Source organism: Musa acuminata, chromosome BXJ2-7 (genome assembly GCF_036884655.1).
Source record: "Musa acuminata AAA Group cultivar baxijiao chromosome BXJ2-7, Cavendish_Baxijiao_AAA, whole genome shotgun sequence".
In the NCBI taxonomy this organism is placed as follows: Eukaryota; Viridiplantae; Streptophyta; class Magnoliopsida; order Zingiberales; family Musaceae; genus Musa; species Musa acuminata.
Window position 1 is genome coordinate 2869574 of NC_088344.1, and position 22956 is coordinate 2892529.

The window sequence follows — 22956 nt, forward strand, 5'->3', positions numbered from 1 at the left end:
CTCCACAAGACTTTATAGGGTCCCGCAGGTCAGTGATTATGGTATAACATGAGGGAAACTAGAACTTTTAGATTCGGTAGAATGATGGAAAAGAATACTAATAATGCATATATATATATATATATATATATATATATATATATATATATATATATATATATATATATATATATATATATATATATATATATATATATATATATATATATATATATATATATAAACCAGTCGTCTTGAGAGCAGAAAAGGCGTCGCTCCTCGTGCTCAATCCCCCCACCTCTTTCCTCCTTCCCTCCGATCTCTCGGGCTTCCTACCGTCCGATCTAGTCGATCATGTCTTCGGTAAGCGATCCTATCCTCCTATGGACTTCCTGTGCGACTTGTGATCCCTTTTCGGTCGAGTTAGCCCACGGGTGGCGTTCTTCTTGCAATCGGTAGGTGCTTTAGTGTTCGTCTTTCTTCTTTCTTCGACATCGATGAATCGGATGTTGATTATGCAAGCAAGTGTGATACTTTCCTCGGAGTTTCCTAATCGAGGGAAATGAGTGAGTTTGTTTAGGTCCGCCTACTGTTTCCTGTCCCGTTTGGGGATGGGCAGAATGTTGCGGGAGAGTGACTGTGGTGTATCGATTTGATAGGTTATGGAACTTGATTGTTCTTACATATATGTAGAAATCGACGATTTTAGGTTTATTTCTGTAAAACCCAGTTTTTTAATGATGTGTCGTCTTTCATCTTTTGTGCTTTTTGTTGAATTAGTACTTCTGATGCATTTTCATGTTCTAAGTGCAAGACGTAAAGTAATTCAGGTCATTGGCTTTATGTTAGGAGTTTGAAATCTAGACATGCATTACCTGTTTGTGTAAGATAATTTTCTGTTAACCCAAGACTTCAAATTGGAGTGTCTGAATAGATTGTTTGACCTAGAGTGCTGACTACAAGTTCTTATACAGACTTCAACTTGAAAAGGTTTACAGGTCCGCGAAATGTCTGTTGATATGTAATTTAGTTATATTTGGATAAGCAGCTACCTAGAATTAGGTATATCATTCTTCTCACTTTCTTGAGCTTAGCGCCTACTGTCAAGCTTCACATTGAATGTAAGAGGATGGTGTTGATTTGTTTCCATACACTCCTTGTCCTTTCTTCTCCAAGCGGGAATTAAATAAATTAAATTTGGCATGATGTTTCTTATCAAACATGTCTCTTATTTTTGGGAAATTCCAAGGGTGATGTGGACCTAATTTGTTAAAGCATATCCAAAATGGAACAATGATGAACTAACATAATAAGCTGCAGAAGATACTGGAATGTTGGTTCAATTAGGTTTTTTTACCACATCCACTGAAGGAACAATGAGTTTCTTTATTATTGAAGCAATAGTGAACTTGTTTTTTGCCAGTTGAGTTGCCAGCTAAAGCATAATTCTGGGAGAAATAAATAAATAAACCAATGCCTGATCTTACAGCTTTCATCTTACATGCCGATTTGTTAGGTTTTTTTATAGTTTACGTATGTTGCCTTCTCAATCTTCTACGTTGTTGTACTTTCATGTAAGAAGAATTATGGGTTTGAATGAAGTGTTTCTTTTCAAAGTTTTACTTTGTTAAACTTATGAGAAGGATTATTGTGCTTTCAAGTACTTGAGTGAACCTTTGCTTTTCAAACTCTTGCTTATGGGAGTACTCAACTGAATTAAAAATTATTTAAGAAGATAATTGAAGTTTATTCAAGGAATAAAGACTCCAAAAACTTGTGATAATCTTCTGTGTTGAGAACTAGGAATAACTATAACAAAGAGACATGTGGTTATAGACAAGCTAACATAGCTTAACTGCAGTGTGCTCATAAGCTGTTTTTTTTTTTTAACTTGTGTAGTTCCTAAGGTTGTTCGATTTTTTTTTTAATAGTGAGAAGTTGAAGAAGATTGCCTGTTGATTGCTACTCTGCTATGAGATGATCCTTACTCTTTGTTCTAATAATTGTAATTTTAGATGCTAATACATTCAATTTTCAAGCTACAATCCTCTCACTGACATCCGGTGGGTCAGTAATTCAACAGAATGGATGTTCTGTTGGGAAAATTGAGAAATGTGTTTCTTTCTTCGTTTAAAGCGTGTATACCTATGTTAGATGAGGTGGAAGATATTATACAAAAAGTTAGGTTGTTGAGAGGATGTTCAGATACGTAAATGTATGGGTTTGTAATAATGATGGAACAGAAAATTTATACATTTATGAACCATTAAGAATAGTTCTAATGAGGATATTATACAAAAAGTTAGGTTGTTGAGAGGATGTTCAGATACGTAAATGTATGGGTTTGTAATAATGATCGAACAGAAAATTTATACATTTATGAACCATTAAGAATAGTTCTAACGAGGATAAAAATGAGAGAAGACCTATAGTAAAGGAAGATCTTAAAAATATTTTTTTAGAAAGAATAGATATGATGGTCCTTGGTTTGACTGGTTAACCGATGACTACAGGTTCTTCACTGTCATTTAAAATTAACTAGCAATTGTTTGCTTGATTAATGTTGCTACTTCAAGCTTCTTCCTCACCTATTTACAGTTTCGGTTTTCATTCAGTCTTTTATCTTTCGAGTGCATCAGGAGAAGGGTCAACCACTGCCCAAGTTTGGAGAGTGGGATGTCAACAATCCTGCCTCAGCTGAGGGGTTCACTGTTATATTCAACAAAGCTCGGGATGAAAAGAAGACAGGTGCTAACTCCGGGGCAACAGCAACACCACCAAGAAATGATGCAGGTGGTTTCCAACAAGATGATACCTATCAGTATCGAAGAAAAAGTGTATGATCCTAACTTATGCTTTTCTGTTCCTTAATCATTACTGAACTTTGGATCTAATGATAGGAAAGAAAAAGATCGAAAACCCATATTTATATTATTTTTGCACTCCTATCCATGATGATATTGATTTCAAACTCAAACTAGCTTGAAACTGTCATTTGCTGCTTTCTGTCGTCACAAGCACAGTGCTCTGTTCTTCTTCTTTTAACTAACCACTATATTTTGATTTGGTTCAGCGGAAGTGGTTTTGCTGTGGTTGAATGCCTGCTGTTTGGAGCCAATAGGTACTTGTTCATCGTAGTTTGGGGTCGCAAGCATAAAGAATGTTTGTTTTATTGTAACAGATGCTGTTTATGAATAATTATCATATCTGGTTTGTGTGAATCGATATTATTTGTAGACAAAAAAAGAGGGCAGATCGATGGAAGATGGTTTATATCTTGTTCAATTTTGCTGTATGATTGCCGAGAGTAATTAGAAGATAGTTGTGTGTAGATTTGCTATAGATGTTGGTTTATTAAACGTAAACTTAAAGAGGCAAAGTACAGTAATTACTTTGGAGTATGATGAAGATGTATATATATGCAATTTTGGGTTTATCGAATTATATTTGCTCTTCCCAACTCAGTATCCATTTCCTTTTTCAATACTTTAAATTATAATCCATATTATGCATGTTTTTCCCAAGTCATTATCATATCAATTGCAGGTCCAAAATGTGTCATCTTCCCATGCATTTTTCATATTAATTGCAACTCCAAAGTGTAAATATAAGAAAAAAAAGGGGGCAAACCAAAGTCACCTCAGCCAACAACACCTCACATGCCTCATTTCTGCTACAGCCATTAATAAAGATAAGGCCCCAAGGAATCTTTCCAATAGTTCAACCTCTGCCATGATTGGTTGTCCTAAATCTTATGAAACACTCTCAAGATTCTTCAAATCTCCACATCATTTCTCTATGTCATAATAATGCAGAAATTTCTAGGGCCTATGATTGTTACTGAAGGTCTGAATCTGGGAGCAATTCCCATGACAGAGACATAGCCCGGAGGCAAAATAGTTTTCTCTGTTCTTGGCTGGCATTTCCAGCCACCGAGCAACATGGAAAACCACATTCCACACGAATCATGGCATGATGTTGTGCCAGAGCACACGGTCCCCAGTCGTTCAAGTTCCATGCAAATGTGTTGTGCTTCTTACTGCGTGTTGGGAAAATGATATGAAGCTCCCATCCATTGATAGATCAAGAGGTGCACTGTTTTGTAAGGATCGAAGCAGCGGACATGTTTAGCATGGATGCATGTTTGTGACAGACTCCGGATGGAGTCGAGTAAGGTTGTGATGGATCAAGAAATTGGATGTTCAGTGACGAAGAGATTGGATGGGGCAAAACCTTGTGAGCGAGGGTGATTCACATAACAGGGATGGATATATGTAGCTGAGTTATGACGAAGAAGAAAAGCCAAAGAGAGATAAGTCTGTCGACAGTGGTTGTGATGATCCACCCGCAGACAGCAGCAACAGCATGTGCCCCATCACCCTCAGTGTGGATTCTCCCTCACTTGGGTGATGTCAGCACCCACATCCCCTGTCACAGCTGCAGCAGAGAGAGAGAGAGAGTAAAGCCAAAGTGATGCCTGGAGCTCAAGTTTTGAGCCTCCCGCAAGCAAATGCTGCAGCTGGGAAGACCCACTGAGCCCTGGACACTCCTGTCATAAAGGAGGAGATCCATCTGCGGTACGCCGAGCATCTACTCTCTGGGTGGGCTTCTCGTCGTCGCAAGGTACGCAGGGACGAGAAAGTTCCTGCCTTTATCGCAAAGATCGCTTCTTTTCGCCGGTCTTTGCTGGGTTCTCAGTTTGTTCTTGGTCGGAGGACCGTTTCGCATCAGATCTGTAAGCTATTTTGCTCGGATGAATAGAAAAGCTGGTGTATCAGACGCAACAGGAGGGAGATCTGTACGGATCGGTTGATCGTGTCAAGGATTTCATCGTCTGAGATCTTGCCTCGTTCACGTCAATTCCTCGGATTTCTGGGTTTTGGGAGCATCTCAAAAGGAAAACTCTCGTTTTTCTGTCTCTTTGCTGTTCTAATTTTTACGTTCTTAAGCGTTGCTGGTAGATCTTCTTGAAGGATGCTTGGTAGCAGATAAAGATTTGGATTGGATCAAAGAATGAAGTTTCTTGGGCTTCTTTTTCTGGGTCTTGCATCATTTTCTTTTGGAACTGGAAATGCTCAAGCGAACAGCTTTCTCGTCGATTGTGGTTCTAATTATAGCACCACTGATGCTAATGGTAGGAAATGGGTTGGAGATTCTTCCGGTGATGGTTTTTCCCTGAGCTATCCTGGAACTACTGCATCGACTTCCACAGTGGAAGAAAACTCCGTTTACCAGTCCTTATATAAGACTGCTAGAATATTTGATACTCCATCTCACTATGGCTTCAATGTGTCTTCTGGGAGTTACTGCTTGAGGCTTCATTTCTACCCCTTCTCGTTTGTAAATTTGAATGTCAATGATTCAGTGTTTGATGTAACCGCGAACGAGCTCAAGTTGGTTTCTAAGTTCAATGTGCCGGCAGAAATCTCATGTCGGAGTACCACAAACAACTCGGTCATTACTTCCCTGGTGAAAGAGTACTTCCTTTACATCAGTTCAAGTGAACTGCAAATTCGGTTTGTACCGAACTCAGGGTCATTTGCATTTGTCAATGCCATCGAGGTTTTTGAAATACACAACAACTTGTTTGTTGACTCTGTCAACAGAGTAGGCAGCAAGGAGAAGGTTCCTTTGAGTCTGAATGACCTTGGAATTGAGACGATGTACCGGTTAAATGTTGGAGGGCGGGCACTTGAGCCAAGCAAAGATCGAGATCTATGGAGAACATGGGAGCCGGATGATGGATTTATGTTTTCTGTGAATGCTGCTACTGCAATTAGTAATACATCCAAGATAAGCTATTCATCAGTTAATGACTCTTCGACTGCACCTTTATTGGTTTATGAGACAGCCAGAATAATGTCTGATAACGAAGTTGTTGAGAAGAGATTCAATGTCTCATGGAGGTTTGACATAGATCCCAACTTTGACTACTTGGTCCGGTTGCACTTCTGTGAGTTGATCTATGACAAGCAAAACCAGAGAATTTTCAGAATCTACATCAATAATAAAACTGCGGCAGAAGAATACGATGTGTTTATGCGAGCAGGAGGGATGAACAAAGCCTACCATGAAGACTATGTTGATATTGTACCACAGCAGATAGACACCCTTTGGCTTCAGCTAGGGCCTGATTCATCGATAGGTGCTTTGGGTATTGATGCGATCCTCAACGGTGTGGAGATCTTCAAGCTCAGCAGGAATGGAAATTTAGCTCATGTTTCAGAGAGGATTGGTAACGGTGGGGAAGGATTTGGTACAAAGAGGACAAAAAGTAAAGTTCTTTGGGCAGCCACCGGTGGTATTATTTCTGTGGTTACCATTTCCATGGCATGTGTTTTTTATTGCCACCGAATTCAGAAAAGGAAAGCAGATGGTGTTAAGGAGAATCCTCCTGGTTGGCATCCGCTTTTCCTTCATGAGACAATTGCAAGCACCACAAATGCTGGCACATCCAAACTGCCTTTGATCAATGATGGTTTAGCAGCTTCTTATAGGCTTGGTAGAAGATTCACTTTAGCAGAAATTAAAGCTGCGACAAGCAACTTTGACGATTCCTTGGTCATCGGTACTGGAGGCTTTGGCAAGGTCTACAAAGGTGAGATTGATGACGGGATACCGGTTGCTGTGAAGCGAGGAAATCCACAGTCGCAGCAGGGCCTAGCAGAATTTGAAACAGAGATCGAAATGCTGTCAAAGCTTCGGCATCGGCATCTTGTTGCGATGATTGGTTACTGTGAGGAACAAAGAGAGATGATTTTGGTTTATGAGTACATGGCAAATGGGACACTTCGAAGCCATCTCTATGGCACTGCTCTTCCAGCTTTATCATGGAAACAGCGGGTTGATGCATGCATTGGTGCAGCACGTGGACTACACTATCTTCACACTGGTGCAGACAGGGGTATTATCCACCGAGATGTCAAGACAACAAACATTTTGTTAGACGAGAACTTTGTCGCAAAGATGGCCGACTTTGGATTGTCAAGAGCTGGTCCCTCTTTGGATCAGACCCATGTGAGTACTGCAGTGAAAGGGAGTTTTGGTTACCTTGATCCTGAATATTTTCGGAGGCAGCAGTTAACCCAAAAATCAGATGTGTATTCCTTTGGAGTTGTGCTCTTTGAAGTTGTTTGTGCTCGTCCAGTGATAAACCCAAGTTTGCCGAAGGATCAAATAAACCTGGCTGAATGGGCACTGCGATGGCAAAGGCAACGGTCACTTGAGTCGATTGTGGATTCCAGATTGGCAGGAGATTACTCTCTGGAGTCTCTGAAGAAGTTTGGAGAGATTGCAGAGAAATGTCTGGCAGACGAGGGAAAGAACAGACCTACAATGGGGGAGGTACTTTGGCACTTGGAATATGTCTTGCACCTGCACGAGGCATACAGGAAGAGCGGAGATGGGGATTCTTTTGGGAGCGGTGAGTTGGGATTTGCAGATATGTCTTTCTCACTCCCATTTGTCCGAGAAGGAGATGAGGAACCTTTTCCGTAGCCATCAAGATTCAAAGATTTCCTCGAGAGCCAAAAGGCCTTGGACATTGTTTGCTGTAGACAGTTGCTGGTGTTGGTATTCCAAAGCTATTTTACCATCAGAAAAGGCAAGTGGTTGTATCACTTTCCCAGTACTAAAGCTTTTATGTTTGATCTCTTGTGACTGTAACTCCTTGGTACAAAATCTTAAGAAGTTTGTCATGTTAGTGATCCTTCCCTTGTAAAAAGGAAATAGTTTCTCGGAATCATGGAAGAATTCTAATTCTTTTGAGAGATTTAGCTAATTGTTTGTGATTTAATCATTCTGAAAAGCCAATGTATGTCAGGATTTTGCCAAGGCTGCTAAATAGCAACATTCATTGCTTTTTTAAACTTCAGATCGTGTAGTGATTACCGGTTTTCACTTCAAGTTATTGTCTATTGATTCAGAATACTTGTTGTCGATCTTTAAGTCTTTTAACATAAGTTATTTTGCTTGTGCTTATTTAGCTGTTCTTGCTAGCTTAAACAAGTGTTGGTATCAACTGGTAAACTTAATTCAATCCAGTATTCTGCTCAAATGTTGCCAGAATCAAAAGTACGAAAACCAAAGACGACTTTTTTAATTAAAACTCCATAATTCATTTTGCTGAAAATTGCCAATGAGAGATGTCTCCAGAAGTGCAACAAGAGGATTTTTATTTGATTATTGACTCTTCATGGCAGCACTATTTATACGCAAAATCTGTAATCGATATTACCTAACCTATCGATGTCTTTTGCCTCCTTTTTACCAGGAAAAACTGTTCTAGAGCTAGCCGAGCCGCCAAATGACACTTTAAAATGTGTTTCCTATGAAGGTATCTTCCCACATGAGCTAGCCTTTTACATCTGGGCACCAGATTGACATGAGATTTATGAAGACCATTTTACTGTGTGTTAAAAACAGCAACAATTGCAGAATGCTTTTTTTTGTGCTTGGCTGTGGGGGGGCAATTATATGGTAGAGTTTTATGAACACAAAACAAACTGCTGCTATCTGATTTGCTGAGAGTCATACTCTCCATGTTAAGCAGACTTCTATGTAATCAAGGATTGCATTTTGTAGTCATATCCACAGAAGTGCAAATAGGAGGCGTTTCTCTTTTTTGTTGCTTACCAGTCTTAATGTTTCATGTTTTGTATCATATTCATCATGGAGATTTTATGTTACCGAAGGACGACAGTGTGCCAACAGTTCTGTGAGCACAACACAATCTATATAATGAACATCTCTGCCCAGCGTGAAGCTCCATTTTCAAGAAATGTAGTTGGTTGATCAACAATGTTACCTCCTATTCACATTCACTTGATATTTCCTGTTCATTTTATTTTGTAAGATAGCTTTGGATAGAAAATGTTTAACTCGAGATTTCACAAGCAAACATATTAATAATACTTAAAAAATAAAATATGTTACAAACATAAACTTTACTAGTTCTAAATAAACGTATGACAAAAGATCCGAGGTGATCTATCACGATCAAAAGTCTTCAACATAACATCATTACAGGACAAGATAACAAATTAGCCTTAGAGGCTTACACTTTGTATTACTCAGCGGAGCTAAAAGACTCCCAATATAATCGTGGTTAGATAATATGTTCTTGAAAATTTTATCTTTACTTAACGATGACACATAATTTGTATTTACAAAAGTAAGATGGTCTGATAGTCCTCTACATGCCATGTAAAGAATGAACAAAATCGAAAGACACAAATATACACAAATATTATATCGAACATATTGTGCTCATGATATTTTCTCGTACTTATTCCTTTAACGTTTCCATCTTTAAGGATATTATATCTTCTAATCATTTTTGAACCTTCAATTTTCTGCTTTAATTACAATGCGTTCTTGGCCTAGTTACTTTTTATTATTGTTGTTATTAAGTAGTCAAACTTCGATACCGTAATACCTATAATTGATGCATTTGGCTATGAATATAGAACATGATTCTTCAAATATTCAGAGAGTTAACTAAGATAGGCCTGCCAACACACATTGATCGAAACCAACTACCAAATCACAAATGCTTCTTACAGATACTAACAAGTCAAATTGCCGAAGAGGTCATCATCACAGAGATGGAATGGATGACCAAATCCATCGGAAAGATGCAGCCTTCCATTTCCATTGTGGATCATAGTACTAGTTTGTGATCTCACTGTTGTCAATAGCCATATATGAACTGTTCTACTTCCTAAATCCGCAACCTCTTCTGTGAACTCTTGTGAAGTATTTCTGCATACCTTCTTTTTTGAGTCCGTATGATCCATCTTCCTCAACTTAATGTTGGCTGGTGATCCCTTAATATGATCCCAATTCTCTGTGTAGAAGTGGAGATGGCACTCCAATCAAATGCTTAGCTTCTTGTTTGATGGCTGAGAATTATGAGATGGTTTTGACTGTGATAACCTTCTTGCTTTGGATGAATGCCATGCATCTAAGCTTGACAGTGAGAACTGTTGCAGAGGACACTTCTGCAACAAAAGATCTACAGCAATGCCTAAGTAGGAAAACATACACAGACATCTGAACCAATCTAGAGAGAGAATAGTACTACTGCATGAAAGGAGCAAAGCAGTAGTGCTGTGAAACCTCTGCCTACATGCATGCATACAAAAATAAGTCAATTATTTGGATGATTATTGTTAATATTTTGAGAAATTATTACTTTATATTAAATTTATGGGGCTCAATATGCTAATCCCAAATTTATTATGTTATATTGGTCATTTGCTGACGGTTGGGTTTTGGCCCAATTTGGCCCAAATATCTGATAACTGTCGGCCCATTAACCCAATTTAGCAGGATGACATGGTGTTCTTTCATCGGACGTTTTCCTTCCTCACATTAGCTAAATTAGGTTAGCTTCCTTCTCTGCAATAAATAGGAGCGAGCGGTGGTGGGTTTGAACCCCATGCCGCTTTCGGATCGATTGGAGCAGCGACGTCGAGCGTTTGGGAGTTCCCAAGAGATGCGGGCGAAGGTAAATATTTGATCTTTCCCTCTGTTCATTCTGCTTTAATCGTTCTTTCGCTTACGAGTGTGTTGTTTCTGAAGGCATATTAGCTTCTTATTTTCATTATAGCAATTCAAATCATAATAGAGTAGAATCGTTTGGCGATCTGATAGCAGGCTGCCGAGAGTTCCCTTTGATCTTTTAGGGTTTGGGATTGCGACGACATTCTATACAAAGATTGGTTTCCCCTTGTTCTCTCTTTTCCTCGTTTTGTTAAACGCATCATTGTTTACGCGGGCAGATCTTGTATTTCTATTGCTAACAAAACTCCACGTACCGTATGATGAAGAGACTCATCCCTTGTCCATCTCATGTCTAGAAGTTGAGCCGGCATAGAATCATGAAATCCGTACCGAACACACGCAAAGTTGTTGTCTTTGTGCGTATATGTCGGTTAGGTTGTACTTGAACCTAAACGTTATTTAGCGGGACTATGACATCCAATCTGAATGTTTTTCTTTTAATAGGATCATATATTTATCCATTCAACCAGGATGGGTCTGCCCATCTTACGATTTGCAAATTTCTGCTTGTCAAAATGACTAAAATACTATTAGGGTTTGCTTTCTTCTCAGGTGATAAATAGGAGTGCATAAGCCTGCTTTCACATTACCTGGACTCAAAGCCGCTCCAGGTGAATAGAGGGAGGGGGATCAGGAGTTCTGAAGAGATTAGGGCGATGGTAAAGAACGATCTTGTCCTTGGTCATTTGCCTTCTGATTGTCCTTGGTGATTTTGTTGTTTTGGGGTTTAGATCAAGTTTTTTTTTTCTTTTGTTGTGGATCAAGGGAGAAAAGAACTTTTATATCTTGAAAAATTTGAGTCATGTAGATTGTTTTTGAAGGGCATACTTTAGATATTTTCATGTTTACCTTGAATGAATCACACCTCTATTCCCAAGATGATGGCCTTGGTGTGTGTGTGGGTTTTTGTGAGATATGTCAAGATGCTTATAATTTTTTGAGGCATCAAAAAAATATGAAGATTTTTAGTTCAAGTGCTCTGCTGCAGCAGATATTAATTTGTTAGAGTAGATCATTTTGGTGCTTCTTTGTAGTTTTCTTCTAATTGGCCATCCTAGTTGATGATGAATCTCTTGTTATATTTTCATGCTCGAAAAGTGAAATATATTATTCTAATCCATTTAGTTTGTATTTTAAGAACCATTTTGTGTGCACACTACATCTAGCAGACATTGTTGCCAGAGTGGAACTCTTTTGTGTTTGCCATCCTGGTTAAAGGTCTTCTTGTTATTTCTGATCGGAGTGGAACACTTGTAGAGTGGAAACCATTTTGCGAGAGTGGAACACTTTTGTGTTTGCCATCCTGGTTAAAGATCCTCGTGTTATTTCTGACATGCAGTGAAAGATGAAATACTTGATTCTCATCTATTTAGTTTGTATTTAAAGAATGGTTGAGTTATTCAGACTATTCTGCTATATTGATGAAAACTCTACCTAATTCAATTATGTTCTACACTTTTGTGTTGTACCCGTGGAAATGTTATTAGACTGGTGATTCAAGTCATATTCATATCATAAATATCTGTATTTGACCATGCCTGTCTACAGCAAAATTGAGACAAAGGAGACAAATATAGCAATGAGTTGCATGAGGTTTTCAAGGGGAATCAGCATCACTAACAAGGCTGCTCGATTGGTGGGTGTGAGAGGGTTCGCAATAGCTAGTGGCAAGGGAAAGAAGGGCCCGAAAGGTAGCGCTAATGATGCGTCTAAAGCTTCACTTATGAGCCATGAAGTAAAAGGAGCACAACAGTCGTTGGAGCCAATATCCTCCAGGATGGTACTGATCCGAAGATAGTGCCCGATTCTGAGTACCCAGACTGGCTGTGGTGCTTGCTCGACAAACGCCCAACACTGAGTGAACTGCGGTGGAAGGACTCGGAATCTCTCCCATTTGAAGACCTTAAACGCTTCGTGAAGCTGGATAACCGTGCCCGAATCGAGGGAAACAATGCTGCCAGAGCTAAAAATTGAAGTTTATACTAGAATGTTGCCATTGTTGGTTGTTCTCTGCAGTGTAATCCCGTTATGTTTAGAAATGTCATTTTGTAATGATTTCTCATGACATTGTCATGATGCTGAGAGTTCATGAGTTTCGGTGACAATGCCCAATAATTTGTATGTTTCTATCGGAGACTTCTAAAGTATTTTCTTGCTTTTTCTAACCTTTTGATCTAAACCCTTTTCAAATTTCTTTTAGCTCGGGCTATATGTATATGGATTTTCTCTTTAACTTGGAAATTAATATTTACTTGGTTGATTGGCATTGAACTAATAATTGAAAGTTCAATTGACATAAATACCCTTTAATGATATTTTAGTAAATGTGATAATTATATATAATGTATGCTTTTATATTTTTTTAAATTCAAACAAAAATGTTATTGGATGGATGTTTTGTAAATATTTTGAGAAATTATTACGTTATATTAAATTTATAGGGGTTAATATGCTAATCCCAAATTTTTTATATTGCTAATCCCAACTCATTTGCTGAGAGTTAGATTTGGGCCCAATTTGGCCCAATTTTCTGATAACTGTAGGCCCATTAACCCTATTAAGCATGATTACACGGTGTACTCACATTAGCTAAATTAGGTTAGCTTCCTTCGCTGCAATAAGTAGGGGCGAGCGGTGGGTTTGAACCCCTCGCCGCTTTCGAAGCCGCTTCCGGATCGATTGGGGCAGCGGCGACGTCGAGCGTTTGGGAGTTCCCAGGAGATGAGGGCGAAGGTAAATATTTGATCTTTCCCTCATTCTGCTTTAATCATTCTTTCGCTTGCGATTGTGTTCAAATATTAGCTTCTTATTTTCTTTATAGCGGTTCAAATCGTAATAGAGTAGCATCGTTTGACGATATGATAGCAGGCTGCCGAGAGTTCCCTTTGATCTTTTAGGGTTTGGGATTGCGACGACATTCTATACAAAGATTGGTTTCCCCTTGTCGGTTAGGTTGTACTTGAAAATACCATCGGTGTTCGAAGTCGAGGTAGGGTGTGAGAGGGTTCGCAATAGCTAGTGGCAAGAGAAAGAAGGGCCCGAAAGGTGACGCTAATGATGCGCCTAAAGCTTCACTTATGAGCCATGAAGTAAAAGGAGCACAACAGTCGTTGGAGCCAATATCCTCTAGGATGGTACTGATCCGAAGATAGTGCCCGATTCTGAGTACCCAGACTGGCTGTGGTGCTTGCTCGACAAACGCCCAACACTGAGTGAACTGCGGTGGAAGGACTCGGAATCTCTCCCATTTGAAGACCTTAAACGCTTCGTGAAGCTGGATAACCGTGCCCGAATCGAGGGAAACAATGCTGCCAGAGCTAAAAATTGAAGTTTATACTAGAATGTTGCCATTGTTGGTTGTTCTCTGCAGTGTAATCCCGTTATGTTTAGAAATGTCATTTTGTAATGATTTCTCATGACATTGTCATGATGCTGAGAGTTCATGAGTTTCGGTGACAATGCCCAATAATTTGTATGTTTCTATCGGAGACTTCTAAAGTATTTTCTTGCTTTTTCTAACCTTTTGATCTAAACCCTTTTCAAATTTCTTTTAGCTCGGGCTATATGTATATGGATTTTCTCTTTAACTTGGAAATTAATATTTACTAGGTTGATTGGCATTGAACTAATAATTGAAAGTTCAATTGACATAAATACCCTTTAATGATATTTTAGTAAATATGATAATTATATATAATGTATGCTTTTATATTTTTTTAAATTCAAACAATAATGTTATTGGATGGATGTTTTGTAAATATTTTGAGAAATTATTACGTTATATTAAATTTATAGGGGTTAATATGCTAATCCCAAATTTGTTATATTGCTAATCCCAACTCATTTGTTGAGAGTTGGATTTGGGCCCAATTTGGCCCAATTTTCTGATAACTGTAGGCCCATTAACCCTATTAAGCATGATTACACGGTGTACTCACATTAGCTAAATTAGGTTAGCTTCCTTCGCTGCAATAAGTAGGGGCGAGCGGTGGGTTTGAACCCCTCGCCGCTTTCAAAGCCGCTTCCGGATCGATTGGGGCAGCGGCGACGTCGAGCGTTTGGGAGTTCCCAGGAGATGAGGGCGAAGGTAAATATTTGATCTTTCCCTCATTCTGCTTTAATCATTCTTTCGCTTGCGATTGTGTTCAAATATTAGATTCTTATTTTCTTTATAGCGGTTCAAATCGTAATAGAGTAGCATCGTTTGACGATATGATAGCAGGCTGCCGAGAGTTCCCTTTGATCTTTTAGGGTTTGGGATTGCGACGACATTCTATACAAAGATTGGTTTCCCCTTGTCGGTTAGGTTGTACTTGAAAATACCATCGGTGTTCGAAGTCGATGTAGGGTGTGAGAGGGTTCGCAATAGCTAGTGGCAAGGGAAAGAAGGGCCCGAAAGGTGGCGCTAATGATGCGCCTAAAGCTTCACTTATGAGCCATGAAGTAAAAGGAGCACAACAGTCGTTGGAGCCAATATCCTCCAGGATGGTACTGATCCGAAGATAGTGCCCGATTCTGAGTACCCAGACTGGCTGTGGTGCTTGCTCGACAAACGCCCAACACTGAGTGAACTGCGGTGGAAGGACTCGGAATCTCTCCCATTTGAAGACCTTAAACGCTTCGTGAAGCTGGATAACCGTGCCCGAATCGAGGGAAACAATGCTGCCAGAGCTAAAAATTGAAGTTTATACTAGAATGTTGCTATTGTTGGTTGTTCTCTGCAGTGTAATCCCGTTATGTTTAGAAATGTCATTTTGTAATGATTTCTCATGACATTGTCATGATGCTGAGAGTTCATGAGTTTCGGTGACAATGCCCAATAATTTATATGTTTCTATCGGAGACTTCTAAAGTATTTTCTTGCTTTTTCTAACCTTTTGATCTAAACCCTTTTCAAATTTCTTTTAGCTCGGGCTATATGTATATGGATTTTCTCTTTAACTTGGAAATTAATATTTACTTGGTTGATTGGCATTGAACTAATAATTGAAAGTTCAATTGACATAAATACCCTTTAATGATATTTTAGTAAATGTGATAATTATATATAATGTATGCTTTTATATTTTTTTAAATTCAAACAAAAATGTTATTGGATGGATGTTTTGTAAATATTTTGAGAAATTATTACGTTATATTAAATTTATAGGGGTTAATATGCTAATCCCAAATTTGTTATATTGCTAATCCCAACTCATTTGTTGAGAGTTGGATTTGGGCCCAATTTGGCCCAATTTTCTGATAACTGTAGGCCCATTAACCCTATTAAGCATGATTACACGGTGTACTCACATTAGCTAAATTAGGTTAGCTTCCTTCGCTGCAATAAGTAGGGGCGAGCGGTGGGTTTGAACCCCTCGCCGCTTTCAAAGCCGCTTCCGGATCGATTGGGGCAGCGGCGACGTCGAGCGTTTGGGAGTTCCCAGGAGATGAGGGCGAAGGTAAATATTTGATCTTTCCCTCATTCTGCTTTAACCATTCTTTCGCTTGCGATTGTGTTCAAATATTAGATTCTTATTTTCTTTATAGCGGTTCAAATCGTAATAGAGTAGCATCGTTTGACGATATGATAGCAGGCTGCCGAGAGTTCCCTTTGATCTTTTAGGGTTTGGGATTGCGACGACATTCTATACAAAGATTGGTTTCCCCTTGTCGGTTAGGTTGTACTTGAAAATACCATCGGTGTTCGAAGTCGATGTAGGGTGTGAGAGGGTTCGCAATAGCTAGTGGCAAGGGAAAGAAGGGCCCGAAAGGTGGCGCTAATGATGCGCCTAAAGCTTCACTTATGAGCCATGAAGTAAAAGGAGCACAACAGTCGTTGGAGCCAATATCCTCCAGGATGGTACTGATCCGAAGATAGTGCCCGATTCTGAGTACCCAGACTGGCTGTGGTGCTTGCTCGACAAACGCCCAACACTGAGTGAACTGCGGTGGAAGGACTCGGAATCTCTCCCATTTGAAGACCTTAAACGCTTCGTGAAGCTGGATAACCGTGCCCGAATCGAGGGAAACAATGCTGCCAGAGCTAAAAATTGAAGTTTATACTAGAATGTTGCTATTGTTGGTTGTTCTCTGCAGTGTAATCCCGTTATGTTTAGAAATGTCATTTTGTAATGATTTCTCATGACATTGTCATGATGCTGAGAGTTCATGAGTTTCGGTGACAATGCCCAATAATTTATATGTTTCTATCGGAGACTTCTAAAGTATTTTCTTGCTTTTTCTAACCTTTTGATCTAAACCCTTTTCAAATTTCTTTTAGCTCGGGCTATATGTATATGGATTTTCTCTTTAACTTGGAAATTAATATTTACTTGGTTGATTGGCATTGAACTAATAATTGAAAGTTCAATTGACATAAATACCCTTTAATGATATTTTAGTAAATGTGATAATTATATATAATGTATGCTTTTATATTTTTTTAAATTCAAACAAAAATGTTATTGGATGGATGTTTTGTAAATATTTTGAGAAATTATTACGTTATATTAAATTTATAGGGGTTAATATGCTAATCCCAAATTTTTTATATTGCTAATCCCAACTCATTTGCTGAGAGTTGGATTTGGGCCCAATTTGGCCCAATTTTCTGATAACTGTAGGCCCATTAACCCTATTAAGCATGATTACACGGTGTACTCACATTAGCTAAATTAGGTTAGCTTCCTTCGCTGCAATAAGTAGGGGCGAGCGGTGGGTTTGAACCCCTCGCCGCTTTCGAAGCCGCTTCCGGATCGATTGGGGCAGCGGCGACGTCGAGCGTTTGGGAGTTCCCAGGAGATGAGGGCGAAGGTAAATATTTGATCTTTCCCTCATTCTGCTTTAATCATTCTTTCGCTTGCGATTGTGTTCAAATATTAGCTTCTTATTTTCTTTATAGCGGTTCAAATCGTAATAGAGTAGCATCGTTTGACGATATGATAGCAGGCTGCCGAGAGTTCCCTTTGATCTTTTAGGGTTTGGGATTGCGACGACATTCTATACAAAGATTGGTTTCCCCTTGTCGGTTAGGTTGTACTTGAAAATACCATCGGTGTTCGAAGTCGAGGTAGGGTGTGAGAGGGTTCGCAATAGCTAGTGGCAAGGGAAAGAAGGGCCCGAAAGGTGGCGCTAATGATGCGCCTAAAGCTTCAATTATGAGCCATGAAGTAAAAGGAGCACAACAGTCGTTGGAGCCAATATCCTCTAGGATGGTACTGATCCGAAGATAGTGCCCGATTCTGAGTACCCAGACTGGCTGTGGTGCTTGCTCGACAAACGCCCAACACTGAGTGAACTGCGGTGGAAGGACTCGGAATCTCTCCCATTTGAAGACCTTAAACGCTTCGTGAAGCTGGATAACCGTGCCCGAATCGAGGGAAACAATGCTGCCAGAGCTAAAAATTGAAGTTTATACTAGAATGTTGCCATTGTTGGTTGTTCTCTGCAGTGTAATCCCGTTATGTTTAGAAATGTCATTTTGTAATGATTTCTCATGACATTGTCATGATGCTGAGAGTTCATGAGTTTCGGTGACAATGCCCAATAATTTGTATGTTTCTATCGGAGACTTCTAAAGTATTTTCTTGCTTTTTCTAACCTTTTGATCTAAACCCTTTTCAAATTTCTTTTAGCTCGGGCTATATGTATATAGATTTTCTCTTTAACTTGGAAATTAATATTTACTTGGTTGATTGGCATTGAACTAATAATTGAAAGTTCAATTGACATAAATACCCTTTAATGATATTTTAGTAAATGTGATAATTATATATAATGTATGCTTTTATATTTTTTTAAATTCAAACAATAATGTTATTGGATGGATGTTTTGTAAATATTTTGAGAAATTATTACGTTATATTAAATTTATAGGGGTTAATATGCTAATCCCAAATTTTTTATATTGCTAATCCCAACTCATTTGCTGAGAGTTGGATTTGGGCCCAATTTGGCCCAATTTTCTGATAACTGTAGGCCCATTAACCCTATTAAGCATGATTACACGGTGTACTCACATTAGCTAAATTAGGTTAGCTTCCTTCGCTGCAATAAGTAGGGGCGAGCGGTGGGTTTGAACCCCTCGCCGCTTTCGAAGCCGCTTCCGGATCGATTGTGGCAGCGGCGACGTCGAGCGTTTGGGAGTTCCCAGGAGATGAGGGCGAAGGTAAATATTTGATCTTTCCCTCATTCTGCTTTAATCATTCTTTCGCTTGCGATTGTGTTCAAATATTAGCTTCTTATTTTCTTTATAGCGGTTCAAATCGTAATAGAGTAGCATCGTTTGACGATATGATAGTAGGCTGCCGAGAGTTCCCTTTGATCTTTTAGGGTTTGGGATTGCGACGACATTCTATACAAAGATTGGTTTCCCCTTGTCGGTTAGGTTGTACTTGAAAATACCATCGGTGTTCGAAGTCAAGGTAGGGTGTGAGAGGGTTCGCAATAGCTAGTGGCAAGGGAAAGAAGGGCCCGAAAGGTGGCGCTAATGATGCGCCGAAAGCTTCACTTATGAGCCATGAAGTAAAAGGAGCACAACAGTCGTTGGAGCCAATATCCTCCAGGATGGTACTGATCCGAAGATAGTGCCCGATTCTGAGTACCCAGACTGGCTGTGGTGCTTGCTCGACAAACGCCCAACACTGAGTGAACTGCGGTGGAAGGACTCGGAATCTCTCCCATTTGAAGACCTTAAACGCTTCGTGAAGCTGGATAACCGTGCCCGAATCGAGGGAAACAATGCTGCCAGAGCTAAAAATTGAAGTTTATACTAGAATGTTGCCATTGTTGGTTGTTCTCTGCAGTGTAATCCCGTTATGTTTAGAAATGTCATTTTGTAATGATTTCTCATGACATTGTCATGATGCTGAGAGTTCATGAGTTTCGGTGACAATGCCCAATAATTTGTATGTTTCTATCGGAGACTTCTAAAGTATTTTCTTGCTTTTTCTAACCTTTTGATCTAAACCCTTTTCAAATTTCTTTTAGCTCGGGCTATATGTATATGGATTTTCTCTTTAACTTGGAAATTAATATTTACTTGGTTGATTGGCATTGAACTAATAATTGAAAGTTCAATTGACATAAATACCCTTTAATGATATTTTAGTAAATGTGATAATTATATATAATGTATGCTTTTATATTTTTTTTAAATTCAAACAATAATGTTATTGGATGGATGTTTTGTAAATATTTTGAGAAATTATTACGTTATATTAAATTTATAGGGGTTAATATGCTAATCCCAAATTTGTTATATTGCTAATCCCAACTCATTTGCTGAGAGTTGGATTTGGGCCAAATTTGGCCCAATTTTCTGATAACTGTAGGCCCATTAACCCTATTAAGCATGATTACACGGTGTACTCACATTAGCTAAATTAGGTTAGCTTCCTTCGCTGCAATAAGTAGGGGCGAGCGGTGGGTTTGAACCCCTCGCCGCTTTCGAAGCCGCTTCCGGATCGATTGGGGCAGCGACGTCGAGCGTTTGGGAGTTCCCAGGAGATGAGGGCGAAGGTAAATATTTGATCTTTCCCTCATTCTGCTTTAATCATTCTTTCGCTTGCGATTGTGTTCAAATATTAGCTTCTTATTTTCTTTATAGCGGTTCAAATCGTAATAGAGTAGCATCGTTTGACGATATGATAGCAGGCTGCCGAGAGTTCCCTTTGATCTTTTAGGGTTTGGGATTGCGACGACATTCTATACAAAGATTGGTTTCCCCTTGTCGTTTAGGTTGTACTTGAAAATACCATCGGTGTTCGAAGTCGAGGTAGGGTGTGAGAGGGTTCGCAATAGCTAGTGGCAAGGGAAAGAAGGGCCCGAAAGGTAGCGCTAATGATGCGCCTAAAGCTTCACTTATGAGCCATGAATTAAAAGGAGCACAACAGTCGTTGGAGCCAATATCCTCCAGGATGGTACTGATCCGAAGATAGTGCCCGATTCTGAGTACCCAGACTGGCTGTGGTGCTTGCTCGACAAACGCCCAACACTGAGTGAACTGCGATGGAAGGACTCGGAATCTCTCCCATTTGAAGACCTTAAACGCTTCGTGAAGCTGGATAACCGTGCCCGAATCGAGGGAAACAATACTGCCAGAGCTAAAAATTGAAGTTTATACTAGAATGTTGCCATTGTTGGTTGTTCTCTGCAGTGTAATCCCGTTATGTTTAGAAATGTCATTTTGTAATGATTTCTCATGACATTGTCATGATGCTGAGAGTTCATGAGTTTCGGTGACAATGCCCAATAATTTGTATGTTTCTATCGGAGACTTCTAAAGTATTTTCTTGCTTTTTCTAACCTTTTGATCTAAACCCTTTTCAAATTTCTTTTAGCTCGGGCTATATGTATATGGATTTTCTCTTTAACTTGGAAATTAATATTTACTTGGTTGATTGGCATTGAACTAATAATTGAAAGTTCAATTGACATAAATACCCTTTAATGATATTTTAGTAAATGTGATAATTTTATATAATGTATGCTTTTATATTTTTTTAAATTCAAACAATAATGTTATTGGATGGATGTTTTGTAAATATTTTGAGAAATTATTACGTTATATTAAATTTATAGGGGTTAATATGCTAATCCCAAATTTGTTATATTGCTAATCCCAACTCATTTGCTGAGAGTTGGATTTGGGCCAAATTTGGCCCAATTTTCTGATAACTGTAGGCCCATTAACCCTATTAAGCATGATTACACGGTGTACTCACATTAGCTAAATTAGGTTAGCTTCCTTCGCTGCAATAAGTAGGGGCGAGCGGTGGGTTTGAACCCCTCGCCGCTTTCAAAGCCGCTTCCGGATCTATTGGGGCAGCGACGTCGAGCGTTTGGGAGTTCCCAAGAGATGAGGGCGAAGGTAAATATTTGATCTTTCCCTCATTCTGCTTTAATCATTCTTTCGCTTGCGATTGTGTTCAAATATTAGCTTCTTATTTTCTTTATAGCGGTTCAAATCGTAATAGAGTAGCATCGTTTGACGATATGATAGCAGGCTGCCGAGAGTTCCCTTTGATCTTTTAGGGTTTGGGATTGCGACGACATTCTATACAAAGATTGGTTTCCCCTTGTCGGTTAGGTTGTACTTGAAAATACCATCGGTGTTCGAAGTCGAGGTAGGGTGTGAGAGGGTTCGCAATAGCTAGTGGCAAGAGAAAGAAGGGCCCGAAAGGTGGCGCTAATGATGCGCCTAAAGCTTCACTTATGAGCCATGAAGTAAAAGGAGCACAACAGTCGTTGGAGCCAATATCCTCCAGGATGGTACTGATCCGAAGATAGTGCCCGATTCTGAGTACCTAGACTGGCTGTGGTGCTTGCTCGACAAACGCCCAACACTGAGTGAACTGCGGTGGAAGGACTCGGAATCTCTCCCATTTGAAGACCTTAAACGCTTCGTGAAGTTGGATAACCATGCTCGAATCAAGGAAATCAATGCTGTTAGAGCTAAAAATTGAAGTTTATACTAGGATGTTGCCATTGTTGGCTGTTCTCCGCCGTGTAATCCTGTTATGTTTAGTAATGTCACTTGTTAACCTTCACTTTGTGGTATAGTCGAGTTTGTAGTGGTTTCTCATGACATTGTCATGATGCAACTAAATTATCTCACTGATGCTGAGAGTTCATGAGTTTTGGTGACAATGCCCAATAATATGTATGTTTCTATCGGAGACTTCTAAAGTATTTCCTTGGTTTTTCTAATCATTTGATCCAAACCCTTTTCACATTCGTTTTAGCTGTATGTGTATGTATATGTGTATGTATATATATAATATAATATATATATATATACATATATATACATATGTGGAATTACTAATTAACTTGGAAATTGGTATTTACTTGGTTGCTTGGCATGGAACTAATAATTGAAAGTTTAATTGATATAAATACCCTTTAATGATATTTTAGAAAATGAGATAATTATATATAATGTATGTTTTTATATATTTTTAAATTCAAACAAACTAACGTCAATCGCAATACAAAATGTGAATAATAACGTTATTGGATGGATATTTTGCTAATATTTTGAGAAATTATTACGTTATAGTAAATTTATAGGGGTTAATATGCTAATCCCAAATTTATTATGTTATATCGGTCGTTTAATGAGGGTTGGGTTTCGGCTCAATTCGGCCCAATTATCTTAGAACTGTTGGCCCTTTAACCCAATCTAATAGGATGGCATGCGGTTCGTCCATCCTACGTTTTCCTTCTCTGCTTACAAATAGGAGCGGGCGAAGGGGTTGAATCCTTACCGGCTATCGAAGCCGCTTCCGGAGAGGAGAAAGTCGATTGGAGCAGCGACAGAGATTTGGGAGTTCCCAAGAGATGAGGGCGAAGGTAAATATTTGATATTTCCCTCTGTTCATTCTGCTTTAATCGTTCCTTTGCTTGCGATTGTTTTGTTTCTGAAGG

The 22956-nt window shown here is 39.1% G+C and overlaps 1 protein-coding gene and 1 pseudogene across 4 annotated transcripts; both read left to right on the plus strand.

The window, feature by feature from the left end:
- Positions 1–218: 218 nt before the first annotated feature.
- On the plus strand, positions 219–7581 carry LOC135616633 (probable receptor-like protein kinase At1g30570). 4 transcript variants are annotated; one of them, XM_065116016.1, is made up of 3 exons: positions 219–342; positions 2619–2816; positions 3053–7581. In XM_065116016.1, exon 3 carries the CDS (start codon positions 4993–4995, stop codon positions 7474–7476), a length of 2484 nt encoding a protein of 827 aa, XP_064972088.1. In that variant the 5' UTR covers positions 219–342; positions 2619–2816; positions 3053–4992; the 3' UTR covers positions 7477–7581. The 4 variants fall into 4 exon arrangements, with proteins under 4 accessions (XP_064972088.1, XP_064972091.1, XP_064972090.1 ...); XM_065116019.1 differs by having other exon boundaries at positions 233–342; positions 2595–2816; XM_065116018.1 differs by having other exon boundaries at positions 276–434.
- Positions 7582–10422: 2841 nt separating this feature from the next.
- On the plus strand, positions 10423–12688 carry LOC135616298 (large ribosomal subunit protein mL54-like; annotated as a pseudogene).
- Positions 12689–22956: the final 10268 nt, after the last annotated feature.

Coding starts and splice junctions, on each gene's coding strand:
- LOC135616633 (XM_065116016.1), top strand. CDS start 4,993: ATGAAGTTTCTTGGGCTTCTTTTTCTGGGTCTTGCATCATTTTCTTTT.